General features: G+C 45.1%; 1 protein-coding gene across 1 annotated transcript in view; it reads left to right on the top strand.

Moving 5' to 3' along the window:
• Positions 1-16,852, top strand: part of ZFYVE26 (zinc finger FYVE-type containing 26) — a 62,409-nt gene that overhangs the window by 25,037 nt on the left and 20,520 nt on the right. Inside the window, exons 17-29 of the mRNA XM_046008614.1 lie at positions 250-369; positions 461-625; positions 1,147-1,365; positions 2,385-2,487; positions 3,352-4,097; positions 5,783-5,979; positions 6,648-6,752; positions 8,365-8,487; positions 8,888-9,064; positions 10,855-11,101; positions 11,831-11,926; positions 14,457-14,620; positions 15,627-15,763. Of these exons, the coding sequence (XP_045864570.1) occupies positions 250-369; positions 461-625; positions 1,147-1,365; positions 2,385-2,487; positions 3,352-4,097; positions 5,783-5,979; positions 6,648-6,752; positions 8,365-8,487; positions 8,888-9,064; positions 10,855-11,101; positions 11,831-11,926; positions 14,457-14,620; positions 15,627-15,763 (2,599 nt within the window). The remainder of the gene's footprint in view (positions 1-249; positions 370-460; positions 626-1,146; positions 1,366-2,384; positions 2,488-3,351; positions 4,098-5,782; positions 5,980-6,647; positions 6,753-8,364; positions 8,488-8,887; positions 9,065-10,854; positions 11,102-11,830; positions 11,927-14,456; positions 14,621-15,626; positions 15,764-16,852) is intronic.

The following is a 16,852-nucleotide window of genomic DNA, read 5'->3' as shown; positions in this document are numbered from 1 at the left end:
GTTCCAGCGGAGTGCCCGAGATGCTGGGTCTACTGCTGTTGACAGTGGAAGCATCATGCTGGAGGTCGCTCTGGAACCTCAGGCATGGAATAAGCCAGGTAAGCTGGTTGTCACCCAACGGCACAGCATATATTTCCTCCCTAACACTGGAGAAGATAAAATTTTTGTAAGTAAATACAGGAAAGAGTATCAATCTTTGAAAGTGCCTGATTTTGTCCTGCATTCCCTCTTCCTTCGATCCGTTTCCAGGTCGCCGGCTAGACCACGTGGTTCTCAATGCTGATGGCATTCGAGGTTTTCCAGTCGTTCTTCAGCAAATCAGTAAGATCCTCAATTACCCACTTACGTCAGCCGGACAAACTAAACCAGGTGAGCTGCATTTCTCCCTTTTTCTCTTGATTCCTAGGCATGGAACATTAGGTCTGCATCAGAGTTCATTCTTCTCATTTGCTTCCCACAGAGAGTGTAGAAGAAAAAGGAGCAGGCCCTCCTCGGTGCAGCGTGGCTGAGCTGCTTCAGCTGTGCTGGCCCAGCCTCACCGAGGACTGTGTGGCCAGCCGTGCCGCCCTCTCGCAGCAGCTGGATCAGGTCCTCCAGTCCCTGAGAGAGGCACTACAGCTGCCAGGTATGGGCCCGACTGCGTGGCAGCAGATGAGGGCTGACCGAGGGAGAGGAAAGAGCGGGGAGTGAAGGAGCACTTTAGAGCAGAGGCTGAGCACTCCAGGACTGGGCTCTTGCGGCCCCCTCATTCATCAGGGCATGCCTCACTGCTAACTCCACCTGTTTCTCCCCCACTGAAGTGAAGAGATGCTTCATGCTTCATTAGCTGATACATCTTCCTGACTTTTAATGAGAAATACACCCGGAATGTACTTAGTAAATATTGATCAACCTTCGCTAAAAGATTACCGTGCTCTCCACAGAGCCATTCCACCCCAAAGACACTGGGGTGAAAACGGGACTCTCCACCCTGATTTTTCTATACTCAAAGCTCTTCCTGGCTGAGAATCACTCATACAGGCAACCAGTGTCGGATTTTATAGCTACCGTATAAGTGTAGCACTTAAGCTAACAGAGGCCCCGTTGATCAGAGCCGGAAGCACAGACTAACACTTCCATCCCTTCTCCTGTCATAACTACTTCCAGAGCCCAGGAGTACTCCACTGTCCTCCCTGGTGGAGCAGGCATCCCAGAAAGCTCCGGAGGCCGAGGCCCACCCTGTGCACATCCAGACTCAGCTCCTCCAGAAGAACTTGGGCAAGCACACCCCAGCAGGCAGCAGGCAGACCGACTACATGGGCACCTTTTTCAGTTACTGCAGCACCATGGCTGCAGTTCTCCTTCGGAGCTTGAGCTCTGAGCCTGGTGAGTTGCAAGAGAGAGGCGATGGAGTCATGACTGGCCCAGTGTTTAGAGCTGGGAAGAGGAAGGGTGCACAACAAAAGAGGTTCTGGGTACTGGGGCGCCTGTGTGACTCGGTTGGGTATCTGGCTCTTGGTTTCAGCTCAGGTCACGATCTGAGCATTGTGAGATCGAGCCCTGCAATGGGCTTCACACTGGGCATGGATCCTGCTTGAGATGCTCTCTCTCCCTCTGCTCGCCCCTGCCCCTTCTCTTAAAAAAAGAGAGAGAGAGAGAGAAAAGTTGTGGGTACAGCAGTAGCCATGAGCACTAGATTTATAGTATCCTCTATTACTTATCTGTGTGTTTTATTCATCCTTGTCTCCCCACTGCCCAGTACAACTGTATAGCACATGGGAGTACTCAGTAAACTCTGATTGCGTTAATGACAAAAATACCTCTCTCAGACCATCGTGGATTTGAGGGCCCGGAGAGGATCAAGCTCTGATATGAGGGCCAGGTTCTTACCTGATTCCACAGAGCGAGTATTGCGTGCACTTTAATCATGGTGAAGAGAGCAGGATGAGCTGTTCGTGTCTAGACCTACCTACTAAAGTCTGTGCTGTGGTTGGAAGTCTTTAGAGCATAATAAGTTGTAAACTTGCAGTCAGGGTCCTGTCGAGAATGTGCTTTACATAGAAAATATCAACAGAAGGGCTCTCAGTGTCGTCTTTTTTTTTCCCCTAAGGATTTTTTTTTTAATTTGAGAAAAAAGTTTTTTTTAAATTTCTGAGTGAGGGAGAGAGAGCGTGAGCAGGGACTGCGGGGAGAGGGAGAAGGAGGCTCCCTACCTAGACTCAGGGCTCCATTCCAGGACCCTGAGATCATGACCTGAGCCAAGGCACACAGTTAACCAACTGAGCCACTCAGGTACCTCAATGTAGTCTTCATTTTGACATTACCCTTTTTTTATTAATTCTGGGGAAGAGGGCTCTGAGCTGTTCTGGTCAGTGGTGAAAACAAAAGTCACTTTACCTTTGCAGATCACGTGGAGGTCAAGGTGGGAAATCCATTTGTTCTCCTGCAACAGAGCTCTTCCCAACTTGTGTCACACCTCCTACTTGAGCGACAAGTTCCCCCAGACAGGTAGGAGCTACTCTGTGGGACTCAAGCACGGATGGGCCTTCTTAAAACTGTTTTTGTTTCATTAAGGAATGCCAGAGCTCAGTGGGGTTGTGCTTGAGTTCAGTACAGAGAGTAGGTATTTCTTTCAGATTTTTCCCTTAATTTTTGTTTACTCTTGCTACATTAAAATTCAATTTCAGTCTGCCTCATTTCTTTCTGTTTCACCACCTCTACCAGCATTTATATTACAAGCATAAAATTAAGGGATGAATCTTCACTTACGAATAAGCAAAAATCCAAAAATTGGATAACTCATTAGTTCGTACACTATAGGAAAACAAGCATTCTCAAAGACTGCTGGTGAGATATAAATTGGTACAGCCCCTGTGGGAAGACAGATTGTCCATATTTATTTAAAAAAACAAATTTGTATACCCTTTGACTTAGCAATCCACATGGGGGAATTTACCCTGTGGCTTTCCTGACTCGTGAAAAATTATATATATACAAAGTCATTTTGTTCTAGCCTTATATGTAATAGAAACAGGTAAGAAAAATCCACTGTTCGGTAATAGAAGACTAGTTAAATTATGGCTCAACCCATAATGGAGTACTATGTGGATATACACAGGAATGAGGGGGTCTCTCCGTAGAGGGATGTGGACAGATCTCCCAGATAGAATATCAAGTGAGAAATCAAGAGCAGAGCAGTGTGTCTGATAGGCTGCCGTTCGTGTGGGGAGAAAAGAGAGTTAAGTGTAACAATTAAAGAATCTACATTTACATTTGATTGTATAAACAAACGAATTCCAAGCTTGGGTAATATGCCTATGCACTTGGGTAATATACCTATGCACTGTGCCTCCTCTGCTTCTCTCCTTCCAGGCTGGCAGCCCTTCTGGCCCAAGAGGGGCTCAGCCTGAGTGTGCCGAAAGTCATCGTGAACTGCTGCTGTGAGCCTCTTGCCCTTTGCTCTTCCCGGCAAAGCCAGCAGACGTCATCCCTTCTGACCCACCTGGGCGCCCTGGTCCAGCTACATACCTCCCACTGCCTAGAAGACCTCCCACTTTCTGCACGGGGCTTACCAAAGCCAACTGGGAATTACACAGTGGAGAGAAAGCCCCGCTCCTCCCCAGGGGAGTCATCACTCCCAGCCCTTACGTCCTCTGCCTTGGCCTTCATTAAGTCCCGCTCAAAGCTGCTGGCCACAGTGGCCTGTCTGGGGGCTTCCCAGGGACCAAAGCTCACCAAGCCCAGCTTGTTGTGGAAGGAGTTTCGTGGCCGCAGGGAGGTGCCTCTGAGTGCAGAGCAGGTAGCTCAGGAGTGTGAGCACCTCCTAGAACAGTTCCCTGTGCTCAAGGCCTCCCTCCTGGCTGCCTGGGAGCCACTACGACAGTCCACCGAGCAGGGGCAGAGCCTGGCAGCGAGTCTCTGTGGCCGGACCAGTCTCTCTACCGTCCTCCTGGGCCTACACTCTCCCAGTGCCCTACAAGTGCTCACAGAGACCTTCGAGGAAGCCCTGGTGGCCAGAGATTGGCTCCGAGCCCTTCAGCTCACAGAAGTGTATGGGCAAGACCTGGACGACTTGAGCACCATAAAAGATGCAGTCCTGAGCTGTGCCGCGGCATGTGGTGAGCAGAAGGCTGTGGCCTCCCCCTTCCCTGGTGCTCATAATGTTGAGCATTCAATGAATGTGTCATTGCATTTGATCCCAATAACTCTGGAGAAAGCTGCCACCATAATCTCATCATAGTAAAAGGAAACTGAGGCTCAGAGAATAGGAAACTTGCCCAGGATAGTAAATGCTGGAGCAGAGCTTAGAACCCCACTCCATCTAACTTTATTTATTTACTTATTTACTTACTTACTAACTTATTTATTTGAGAGAGCACACACATGCGATAGAGGGGGTAGGGAGGAGCAGAGGGAGAGGGAGAGGGAGAGGGAGAAGCAGGCTCCTGTCAAAGTGGGGAGCCCAATGTGGGACTGGATCCTGAGCCAAAGGCAGCTGTTTAACCGACTGAACCATCCAGGCACCCTCCATCTAACTTCAGGACAGGCACTCATAGCCAATATCCTCAGCACTACATATCAGAATCATTGGAAAATTCTATAAAGTACAGATATCTGAGCCTAACCCCCAGAAGCCCAAGCTGGAATTCAGGTAAATGTTGACTTTAAAACAGGATCCAACAAACTTTTTTTCTAAAGGGCTTTGGAGATGATACAGTCTCGGTTGCAACTACTCAACTCTGCCATAGAACATGAAAGCAGCCAGAGATAATACGTAAACAAATGAGTGTGGATATATTCTAACACAACTTTATACATAAAACAGACTGGGGACTCCTGGTTGGCTCCCTCAGTGGAGCGTGCAACTCTTGACCTCGGGGTTGTGAGTTTAAACCCCATGTTGGGTGTAGAGATTACTTAAAAATAAAATCTTTAAAAAAAGAAAACAAAAGAGACTGTGGGCCTGTTCGACTACCCCTATTTTAAAAGCTCCCAATGAGGCATCTCTTTCTGCTGCCAGGCCCTGTCCCCATGCTTTAATAAAACCACCTTTTTGCACTGGAAAAAAAAAAAGAAAGCTCCCAAAATGAAAGCTTTTAAGGGAGTTGAGAGCAATGACCTGTAACACTCCACTGAGCGGGGACAAGAGTTGGGCATGCCATAGGAAATGGCTTCTCAGGCAGGGGTTTGACTTCCCTGCAAAAAGGAGAAAATCCCTCCAGGAGAAGGGGGAGAAATCCAGTGACTGACTGTGCAGTCTTAATTGTTTTGAGTCTATTTTCAGATCTGTGAAATGGGTGTAGGAGAGAAAGATCTACTGAGTAATTATGACGGAGGGCATGGAGGGAGTCAGACTGGTTTACCTGAAATAACTTTGGAGAGTTCTGTATGACACAGGGCAGAAACTGCAGGGAACACTCAAAGTTCCACCTACAGTCTGAGTCTGACCCAGTGCTATCACGAAACGTGGAGAGCTTCCTCTGTTCTTCCGTCTCTTCTTCCTTCGTTCCTGCCTTCTTCCTTTCTTCCTTTTTCTTCCTCTCCTGTCTCCTTTTCTCTCTCTTTTCAGAAAGTCTCATGACTGTGATTAAGTTTGCAAAAAGAGAAACATGAGGGCATATAGCATTTCTCCTTTTCATATAATGGTTCTAAGTATAAAAATTAATTAAGGTCAGAAGGATCTTAAGGATCCAAGCTCCTGTTTTATGAAATTGAACAAAGCCCTTCTCTTAAGGAGTAGCCTGGACTCTTGAGCTCTTCCAGTGCCAGGCTTGCTACCTCTAGACATCTTTTCGTCTTGTAGACAAAGAAGGTTGGCAGTTCCTGTTCCCTGTGAAGGACGCATCTCTGCGAAGTCGGCTAACCCTACAGCTTGTGGACAGGTGGCCCCTGGAGTGGTGCTTGGAGATCTTGGCGTACTGCATCTCGGACACAACTGTCCAAGATGGACTGAAGTGTGAGCTACAGAGAAAGCTAGCAGAGCTGCGGGTGTATCAGAAGGTATGGTTCCCAGCATCAAGAAGAAGGAAATAGGCTTCCCACCGTATTACCAACTCCAGCCTCTTCTCATGTGATGCTGGACTTTAAGAAACAGACAATCTGGGCCTGGCTTTTGTCCTGCATCTGAGTTCTGTTCTTGGGTGAACAACGAAGAGAGACCTTATCTCTCTTTCCTGTTATTTTCCTTTTGTAATTTTAAATATGTGTGCATCAAACAAGGACAGTAATAACAGTCCACAAGGCCTCTATCATATGTGTACTTGAGTTTTGTGCATGTTTTATGTCTGTTATGTGTTCCTTGTTTTTTAAGAGTTCTTATAGATCTTAATCTCTATTGTGTCTTTTTTAAAGATTGTTTTAAATGTCAAGAGCCATTTTGAAAGGCTGCACAGATGTGACAGTTTGAAAATGAAAGATTATTTCAGGATGTGTGTTATATTCAAGATCAAGAGGCCCAGGGAGATAGATTTCGGTGGTCTGGCTGCATAGCAAGTATAAGATTTATGCTGATTTTTCCATTCGCTTTAATTCTTCCTCTCTCCTGGCAAGTTCTGACAGCTTGACATTGGGACAGAAACCTAGGGTGGCCCATCCCTGGAAACTCCGATGAGTTTCAATGTTCATAGAGGGGGAAGCTGGTTTAATAGCTCTTCTTATCTTTTCCTTAGATTCTAGGTTTGCAGGCTACCCCAGTGTGGTGTGACTGGCAGAGCCTGAGGAACTGTTGCATTGAGGACCCATCAACTGTCATGAACATGATTCTAGAAGCAAAGGTACTGTTTTCCTGAGTGGTATTTCCCTTTTCCCTTTCTCAGAGTTGCAACTCCCTACCTGACTATAGACCCCTTTCCATGTATCAATGTCCACATTTTTTTGTAATTACATCACATTCTTTTTTCTTTTTGTGTGTGTAAAATTTACCAGCAGAGAAAGAAGTGTAGAGAATAATGCAATGGATGCATTTGTACTATCACCCTATGCTCCGTACGATGAGTACAGAATGTAGATCTGCTGGTGGAATTGTTGAATCACTGGGCGTGAGCATCCTCACCTTTACTGAGACATTACAAATTGCTCTTCAGCTCAGTAGACCGCTTGCAGTTCCTGTTACCAAATGCCATAAGGATATGGTATTGTCCAACTTTACCCTCTGTGCCAGTAGAATGGTATCTCATGCTCGAATTTACATTTCCATGATTACTAATGACCTTGATTATGACATATGAAAATGGCATATTTTCATATGTTTATTGAACATTTGAGTGCCAAATAGAAATTTATTTATTCTTTAATGAGCCCATATACCATAGTTCAAGATGTGGATGTACTCATTGAGATGTTCATACATCGAAGAAACCTTTATTGACCATCTCTTGTTTGCCACTGTAGTAGATGATGGTGAAACAAAGATAACTAAACTTAGTCCTTGACCTTGTACAGCTCACATTTTGGGAAGAGGGGTGATGTGACACACATCCCTAGATGATTGCGAAATATCAACTGACAGGAGTAAACCCAGACTGTGGTGGGAGCACAGGCAGGGCACCTGATGTAGCCTGAGAAACAAAGAAGCATCCTGAACAAGGTAGCCCCAGTCAGAGTTGTGGGGAGGTCATTCCAGGAGACACCATATTAAAATACTCAGGCAAAGCCTTGGGAATTCCATTCTCTGAAACTTTAATCCAAGGTTCACAGATTGGGGGTGGGGAGTAGCAAACAGGGACATGGACAGAATCCAATGCCCAGCATGTATGTTTGACCCATGCAGTATTGGTCTGCCACGTTTTTATTTTTTCATGTTAACTTCATTGCCAACATTTTAAAATAAGAAAGTTTTTTAATTTAAAAAAAGTTATTTTTTTTTTTGACGTTTGGCAACACTGGGCTTGCACATTCACATGACAACAATCAGAGCTGAGTACGCACTCTCTCCTTTGTGTTTTGTTTTCTTTATTTTAATTCTAGTATAATTGGCATTTAGTGATATAGTAGTTTCATTGTACAATATACTGATTGAACAATTCTATTCATTACTCAGCACTTTCTCCTTTGGACAGTCTTAGTCCTCCCCACTTTCTTAATATCTCCCTAGGACTAACACAAGGTGTCAGTCACTTCATGCTGTTTCTTTTTTATGTTAGATCTCAGAGAAAAGTAATACCATTAATCAGCAATCTACTTTGATCATTTACATAATCCCGTTGCCACTCTAGTCCTTTGAGTTTACAAGCCCACTTTAATCCCAGAGCAAAGGTCCCATCAGCACTTAACCAAACTTTCCTGGGGCTTCAGCAGATTCAAGACTGCTGAGAGAAATCAGTCAAAAGCTGGACGTGACAAACTCAGTGATTCAAAGGGTTTGAAACCGTGTGTATTTGCTTCCAGGAATATGGACTGTGTGAGGAGTGGGGCGGCCTCTACCCTATTCCAAGAGAGCATTTAATCAGCCTACATCAAAAGCATCTTCTCCACCTTCTAGAAAGAGGAGATCATGAAAAGGCTCTGCAAGTAAGTTTCCATCTCTTGCCATTTTTCTTTTGGAATAAGACAAAAAGGTTAGTCAAATCAGAAGGCTTTGTTTATGCTAAATACCACACAAAGCATTTGCAATCTCAGATCTGCCACTTCATGTCCTTCGGGAGTCCTTCTTGGCCTCAAGAGGATCATAGTCATCTTCAGTGGAAGGTGCCCAGCTCTGTCTTTCATGCGAGATGGTCAGCTGGGTCCAGGATTCTGCTAAACTCTGGTCACAGTCATCATTTGTGAAGCTGCAGGGGTGGTGAAAGAAAGAGTGCAGAGAAGGGATTAGTCCAAGATTAATAAACCTAAATGTTCCATTCCCAAATAAAATAAGGCTGGACTGAGTTCTTTATGAGCCTTACCTTTCTCCTCTACCCTTCTACAACAGCTCCTGCGAAGAATCCCTGATCCCACAATGTGTCTTGAGGTCACAGAGCAATCCCTCGACCAGCACCCTAGCTTGGCCGCTTCTCACTTCCTGGCCAGCTACCTCACCACACACTTCTACGGAGAACTGACTGCTGTCCGACACCGTGAGATCCAGGCACTGTACATGGGATCCAAGGTCAGGAAGGAATGGGGGAGTAGGGAAGCCATGCCTTGGGGAAAGACCGCTGGCCCAGCTCCTGCTTCAGAACTTAACCTTTCAGTGGCTCTTCTCTTAGACACTTGCCATTCTTGGCCTATGCTATATAAAACTTTTATCCAGCAGCCCACTCCTGTGTCCCTTAGGAGTTATCATTCTCTTACCACCTTGTCTCCAAAGTGAGTTCTAAGTGGCCCTCTTAAGTTCCCTTCGTGGTTTCCCTGGTATCTGCTAGATCAGTGTTCTTAATGCAGACCACAGAGTAGAATCACCTGGAGTTTTAAAAAAATTGTTAACGTTTACCCCAGATCAATTAAAACTGAATCTCTTATCACAGGAAACAAACTGAGGGTTGCTGGAGGGGAGGGAGGTAGGGGCGATGGGGTGGCTGGGTCATGGACATTGGGGAGGGAATGTGCTATGGTAAGTGCTGTGAATTATGTAAGATTGATGAATCACAGACCTGTACCCCTGAAACAAATAATACATTATATGTTAATTAAAAAAAAAAAAAAAACTGAATCTCTTGGGACAGGGCCTGGCTATCTTCCAAAGAGTTTCTGAGGAAGGATATCAAACTACTGCTTAATAACCTCATCTTGCTAAAGAAAAAAGAGTTAATTCTCTAGGTAATGAGGTCCTTACCTTTGATGTGTAACCTTGGAGACACTAACAGAAGAAATTACAAGCTAGAAGAAGTAATTTGGAGAAGAAGGGGGGTTGGGGAGAATTAGGGCCCTTGGACACTGTTCTGATGATTCTGATTGGCAGTCATGTCTTTCACTCCATGAGTATGGAACTTGCCCCATAAATAGAATGAGTGCTGGGAGAACCGTCAATATGAGTAGCGGCCCACTTGTTAAGAGTTCTACTACATAAAATGTTCCTAAAGAAAATGCCCTTTTTCTGTTTTTTGATGCACTGTAGCTAAATAGGGGGAATCCTTGAAAATTGGCAATGAGCAGAACTAGTGAACATATTTCAAGCCTAGTGATAACAGTCTCTAGGAGTGTAGAGACATCATTTACCTGCAGGACACTGGAGGTGCTGGGTTTAGGCAGCCTACTAATACTACTTTATGTTGCTCATTCTAATTAGCCTCAGATGGTAAAAATAGTGGCTTTCAGGATCAGGTAGAGTTCAGCTATACCTGGAGGTACCTCCTGTGGGGCAAATCCAGTCCTCGGCCTGCTTTTGTGAATCGGATTTTTTTTTTTGAGAGTTTATTTATTTATTTGATAGACAGAGATCACAAGTAGGCAGAGAAGCAGGCAGAGAGAGAGGAGGAAGCAGTCTCCCCACTGAGCAGAGAGGCCGATGCAGGGCTCGATCCCACGACCCTGGGGTCACAACCCAAGCTGAAGGCAAAGGCTTTAACCCCCTGAGCCACCCAGGCGCTCCCAGATATTTTTTTAATATAAGTTTGTGCACTCATTTACTTACATATGGCCTATGGCTATTTTCACACCACACTGGCAGAGCTGAGTAGTTGCTACAGAGACTTCATGGCCATAAAGCCTAAAATAGGAATCATCTGACCCCTACAGAGAAAGTTAGCCAACCTTTCATCTAGGTAAAAGGTACCTGAAGTACTTGTTGCTTGCCTCCTGGAAGATTGAAATAGGACTTTAGCCTTGCTTCCTGAAAGACTGGTAGCTGGTCATCTACCTTTGGTCCCTGATCCCCTTCTCCCTCCCAGTAAGAACCTTGGATTTCTTCTGAAATGTGTGTATTGTTTTCTGTAACCTATGGGTCTACACTCCAAACAGGTTCTGTTGACCCTACCTGAGCCACACCGGGCCAGCTACTCCCACTTGTCCTCTAACCCCCTCCTCATGCTGGAGCAGCTACTCATGAACATGAAAGTGGATTGGGCCACTGTGGCTGTGCAGACACTGCACCAGCTGCTGGCTGGGCAGGAGATTGGCTTCACCATGGATGACGTTGACTCACTGCTCTCCAGATACGCAGGAAAAGCCTTGGACTTCCCATACTCTCTGAGAGAGAAACGATCGGGTAACTGCCAACATCCTAATGGGGCCTCCAGCTGGAGGAGAAAACACCATACCGTATCCTTAGTTATAATTTGTCTTCTCTTATTATTTTGAGTTGATCAAGAGCGAAAGGAGTACCCTTCCAGAGAGATAGCTCTTTGCTATGCAGGAAACCTCTTGGCCCTGGAGGAAGTGGCAGGGTAACCAAAATTAAAGTATGGTAGATTACCATTGCGCAAATATAAAGATTTGGGAAACCTAACATGCTGAGTGTGGTCTCTGTCTGGCTTTGGCACATGGACTCTTACCTATCATCATTCTGTACTGAGGGAATGTGCTCTTCCAGGAGCACATCAGATCCCCCTACTATGTGAGCCAAGCCTCTTCCAGAATGAAGAAAATGAAATAAATGTAGGCCGATATTCCCAGACAGCTTTTTGTTTTTCTTACTCTCTACTCTCCAGGGCCATCATTTCAATGTCTTCTACTTCCCTTTGGGCATTTTTAGATTTATTTTGTGAAATCCTAACAGCTACTTCATTATTTCATGCGTCTAAACATAGTTTGCTTTTTGAGAAGTTGAAGAAGCATGCTTTCTGTTACCTTGGAAGTACCTCCGCCATGCTTTGTACACTTGGTACAATCATGGAATGACAATCAGCAGAGCAACAGGGCTTTAAATTAAAGGCCTAGCAGAATGAGTAAAGATGCTTATGGTAGGATATTTTGTCAGCATTTTCCCTCTCTCCAGATTCTGTGACTCACCTCCCAGAAGTCGGTCAGACTTCAGACCTCGAGACCTTGTCTAGATCCCCATCAGCAGAGTTCTCTGCCACTGCAGCTCCTGGTAAGAACACGTTCTGAGAGTTAATCTGTGATTTAGTTCAAACTTGCCTGATTTTCACTTTCTTTTGCCTCTTTTTTCACTTCTAGTTACGATACTCTTACTGTTTTTCTTGGTTCATTCCAGCTTTTTATATCCAAGAAAATTTAACAATCTATTCTCATCATTTGCAGTCCTATTTCTGTAAAATCTCTGCAAATACTGTATTAGCAAATACTGAACCATTACTCGTAGGGAAAATGTGTGCATGTCTTTCTGTCTGTCACTTAGATTGAAATTGAAAACGATTCATCCTAGTAGATTTTATTTTATTTTACCAAAGAGAAAAAGGGGTTTAGAAATGTTAAAATGACTTGTCTGAGGCAAACCCATTAATGAGTGCCTCATGAGAGTTTGGGATTCAGCCCCTGTCCAGCTTGCTGAGAGCCGGGGCGTCTTGCACCACCCCACGCTGTCCCCTACCATCTCCATCCTCTGCTCACCTCTGTATGAGAACTGAAAGAAGAAAGCAGAACATCACCTTGTTCGTCCTCAGAGGAGAACCTGCATGTCAAGCGACTCAAATTATTCACTCTGCCCATGTCTGCAAAGGCCCTGCGGATACTGATTTTGAGGTTACAAGTGAATTTTGGTGGGCAAATGCACAAATACAGACTGTGCAACTAGGGAGGATAGAGTGTCCTCAGTGCTCATGGTCATTCCGGCCCTCTGCTGCAAGTTCGTTATTTATGTCTGTCACCTGCACAGGGCACAGGCTCCTTAAAGGCCTCAGCCGTGTCTTAATCACCCCTTTCCACCACCACCCTTCTCCCCCAGTCCCTGACCCCTTGCACAATGGCCTACAGTCCTCAGAGGAAGCTTCAGCAAATGTTTGTTTTGCCTGCAGGAGGGGGAGTGGGATATGGAGGGGGCAGATCTATGGGTGCTGCAAAGAGTCCATGTGTTTTTCAGTTCTCTTTTTCCATGACCTGCCAGTCTTGCTCTGCTAGATGACAAGAAACTTCCTTAGATACCATTAAGCAGAGACTGGTATTTCATGGCCATACTTTGAAAATTAGCCATGCTTTACAGTACCCAGCGGACCTGAGGGAAGGGCTTAGACTTAGAGGTATATGAATACCTCATGTACCTGCATATGGCAGCCTGAGCACCTTTGGTTTACTTTTTTTTTTTTTTTTTTTTTTAAAGATTTTATTTATTTATTTGTCAGAGAGAGAGAGAGTGAGCGAGAGCAAGCACGGGCAGACAGAGTGGCAGGCAGAGACAGAGAGAGAAGCAGGCTCCCCGCTGAGCACGGAGCCCGATGTGGGACTCGATCCCAGAACGCTGGGATCATGACCTGAGCCGAAGGTAGCCGCTTAACCAACTGAGCCACCCAGGCGTCCCTTGGCTTTTTTTTTTTTTTTTAAGATGTTATTTATTTATTTGACAGAGAGAGAGATCACAAGTAGGCAGAGAGGTAGGCGGAGAGAGAGGGGGAACCAGGCCCCCCGCTGAGCAGAGAGCCTGAACCAGGGCGGGATCCCAGGACCCTGAGATCATGACCTGAGTCAAAGGCAGAGGCTTAACCCACTGAGCCACCCACATGCCCCTTTTTTAACTTGTATTGTGGACATTTTCCAATATACAAAAGTAGAATAGTGTACTGAAGTCTTATATACCAACAGCCCAACTACAATAATTACCATCTCACAGTGGCCATTCTTGTTCCATTATACCCTTGTGCTGCTTCCAGGTTATTTTGAGGCAAATCCTGGGTATCATATGATTTTGTTTATAAATGTATCAGTATAGGAGCACATGGGTGAGAGAGGAGAGAGCTCTCTCTCTCTGCCTGCTTCTCTGCCAACTTGTGATCTCTGTCAAATAAATAAAATCTTAAAAAATATGTATCAGGAAAAAAAATGTATCAGTATATATCTCTAAAATGTAAGGATATATACAAAACAAAACCATAACATCATCATCACACCTAAAAAGAAACGAATGATTTCTTATTATTACCAGCTATCCAGTCAGTGTGCACATTTCCCCAGTTGTCTCATTAATGTTTTTATAGAATTGGTTTTTCTAGAATCAAAATCTAAATGATGTCCACACGTGGCATTTAGCTGAAATATCTCTCCGGTCTCTCTTAATCAATAGGTTCTCCTACCTCTTTTTCACCTATAGAGGAAACTAGCTCATTTGTCCTGTAGAACTTCCCACGTGCTAGATTCTGCTGATGTCCCCCAGCAGTCTGGGTCTCAGTCCTCTTTATATCCAGTACACTGATAGATCTAGAAGCTTGATATGATTCAGGTTTAATATTTTTGGTAAGTGTATTTGATAAGTGCTTGTGTGCCTTCCGGGAAGGCACACAGTGTCCAGGTGTCTCTCTCATGATGCAGTCAGCCATTAATGACCATTAGTTGGATATATTATTGCAGTAGGGGTTTTGAAACAGGGTGAAATTCTGATTTCCTCATTCCTTCCTCATTTATTAGCTGGACTATTGATCACCTTTTCCTCTCACTTTGGATCTGACTCCCAGGTGTCTCCACTATACATTCCCCCAGTCCAAGGGAGAGGAGCTTCCCAGAGAGTCAGCCCCCACCGGAGTTTGTCCCCCCAGCAGCACCCCCCGGCCGGCATCAGTGGGTGCCCGACGAGAGTGAGAGCGTCTGCATGGTCTGCTGCAGGGAACGCTTCACCATGGTGAGTGACATTGGTCTCCAGCTTTGCCTGCAGGGGAAGTTAAAGAAAACTGGTAGTCATGAGCCCGGAGTTCGTAGTCACCTCCTGTCCCCAGGAGGATATGGGTATTTTCACAAGAACTACCAAATCCAAGACTTTGGGTTGAACTTTGGCCGAGCCGGATGGATTTTCTGGATTGAGACAGATGGTAGACACCCTCAGGTAGCCTTAAATTTGAAATATAGCTATTCTCAAATGACTAAATAGAGGCAGAGTAGTATAGCATGAGGAGTCACCAACACCAGGAGATCTTGTCTCTGGCTCCCCTCTCGTCATAAGACAGGTGGCCTGGTGGTTTTATGTACTGGTTCTGGAGACAGAGGACCTGGGTTCTAATCCCAGTTCTGCCTCTTATTAGCAGTGTGACTTTTTCAGTCTCAGATGCTCTAGGGATGATACATTTTTTTGGCCCGTGGAGCTGTAAGGCCCAACTATGGTTACAGATGTTACCATAATTCCCACCCTACTGACTGGCATACTAGCTCAGGGCTGATGAGAACAACGATGACGTGATTGCTCTGTGTCTCATCTGCGAAAGAAGTATAATATGTCTATCAACCTCTTATAGTGAGATGAGACAGTCCTCATGAAAGCATTTTGAAAAAAGGACACTTTCTCGTCGTCATCGATGCCATGAAAATGTGATTTGCACCGTCTGAGAAAGTCACTTCTTCCCTACTATTTTTGCTGTGTCTTCACACATTACCTCCATAGATAGGTAGAACTTGTCAGGAACTATTACAAAACTTGGATACCTTTGCCCACCGTCTGAGACATACTTCTAAATGTCAGCTTCTTAAAGGCAAGGACTAGGTGTTCTTTCTCAATAGAAGCCCAGACAGCTGGTATTCTTAGTAAGTCACAGATAGCTGATGCCAAAGATAGTGAATTGACAGGTAGACTCACAGTTCTGCAATCTCACCTGCTCTTCCTCCCTTTTCTTTCTTTTCCCAATGACACTCCTCAGTTCAATAGGCGTCATCATTGTCGCCGCTGTGGCCGGCTAGTGTGCAGTGCCTGCTCCACAAAGAAGATGGCGGTGGAAGGCTGCAGAGAGAGCCCTACCCGCGTGTGTGATCAGTGCTACAGTTACTACAACAAAGAGTGAGTGTCCTGTAGTGGGCCCACTACTTCCATGACCTCTGCACACCCACCCTCCCCCAAGGTCGGGGGTCTTGGAGTCTCATTGTGGAGAGCATCTCAAATCTGGAACAATGACAGCAAGTTTTAATTTAACATCCACACTAAAATGCCATTAACTCTACAACAGTACTTTTGACCTTGGTCACAGAAACTTCTAAGAGAGGAAGGAAGCGGAGCTCAAGGCCTTACATAATGTTCTCCCTGAGGTCAAGACACTTGATTCCTTGATGGAGGCCATTAATCTTAGTTTGCCAGCAACCTCACCAATTGTTCAGCCACTCCTGTTTCCATTGGTCTCAGTTGGATTCAAAGGGACATGTTCACACCTCCTGACTGCTCGAGCATCACTTGCCTCAGTTCTAATCTAGCTAGTCATCCTGGCTTGTTATCCACAACTAGAAGAGCCCCCGCACCTTCCCATGCACAGTTCACCTAGTAACAAATTTCAGAAACCACGTCTACCTCTGGCAAGACAGTTAAAGACTGTTTGCTGGCTTAATGTTGCTCAGTTTTTCTCACTACGTCTAGCAGCAAAGGAGGGTGAGACTAAGACTCCTAGGCCATCTGGGAATATGAGCCAAAGCAACTCCTCAAAAGAGAATTATTTTGAATTCTTCATGTTTTTCTTACAGACTTAAATTGATTTTATCTTCTGCCCAATGGCATTAATTGTGTTTGTTTTAATATGAACCATTTTTTGCCATCACTTACCATGATGATTACCAATCTCCTGGGAAGAAAGATATGCCATACTATATTGCCTCCTTGGGGTAAGGGGTAAGGGACAGAAGAAATACCCATATGCCATATTGCTGAGATTGGAAATGAGCAGTTGGTATTGATGGGGATCTTTTTGTTCAACAATTACTCAGCAATAATCACTTCTTCCTTAAGGACCCTCCATTTTAGTGGGGAGACCATTAACAGACCACAGAATCATTGGCTGAGTACAGTGGTAGAGCCACACAGCTTAGTCTGATGGTCAGAAGGTTTCTTAGAGGTGTGGCATCTTGTTTGAGCATTAGGGTATGAGAAGTTAGAAGGGGATGC

Source organism: Meles meles, chromosome 6 (genome assembly GCF_922984935.1).
Source record: "Meles meles chromosome 6, mMelMel3.1 paternal haplotype, whole genome shotgun sequence".
In the NCBI taxonomy this organism is placed as follows: Eukaryota; Metazoa; Chordata; class Mammalia; order Carnivora; family Mustelidae; genus Meles; species Meles meles.
The sequence above is the reverse complement of the archived record's forward strand: the minus strand, read 5'-3'. Positions and strand labels throughout refer to the sequence as shown.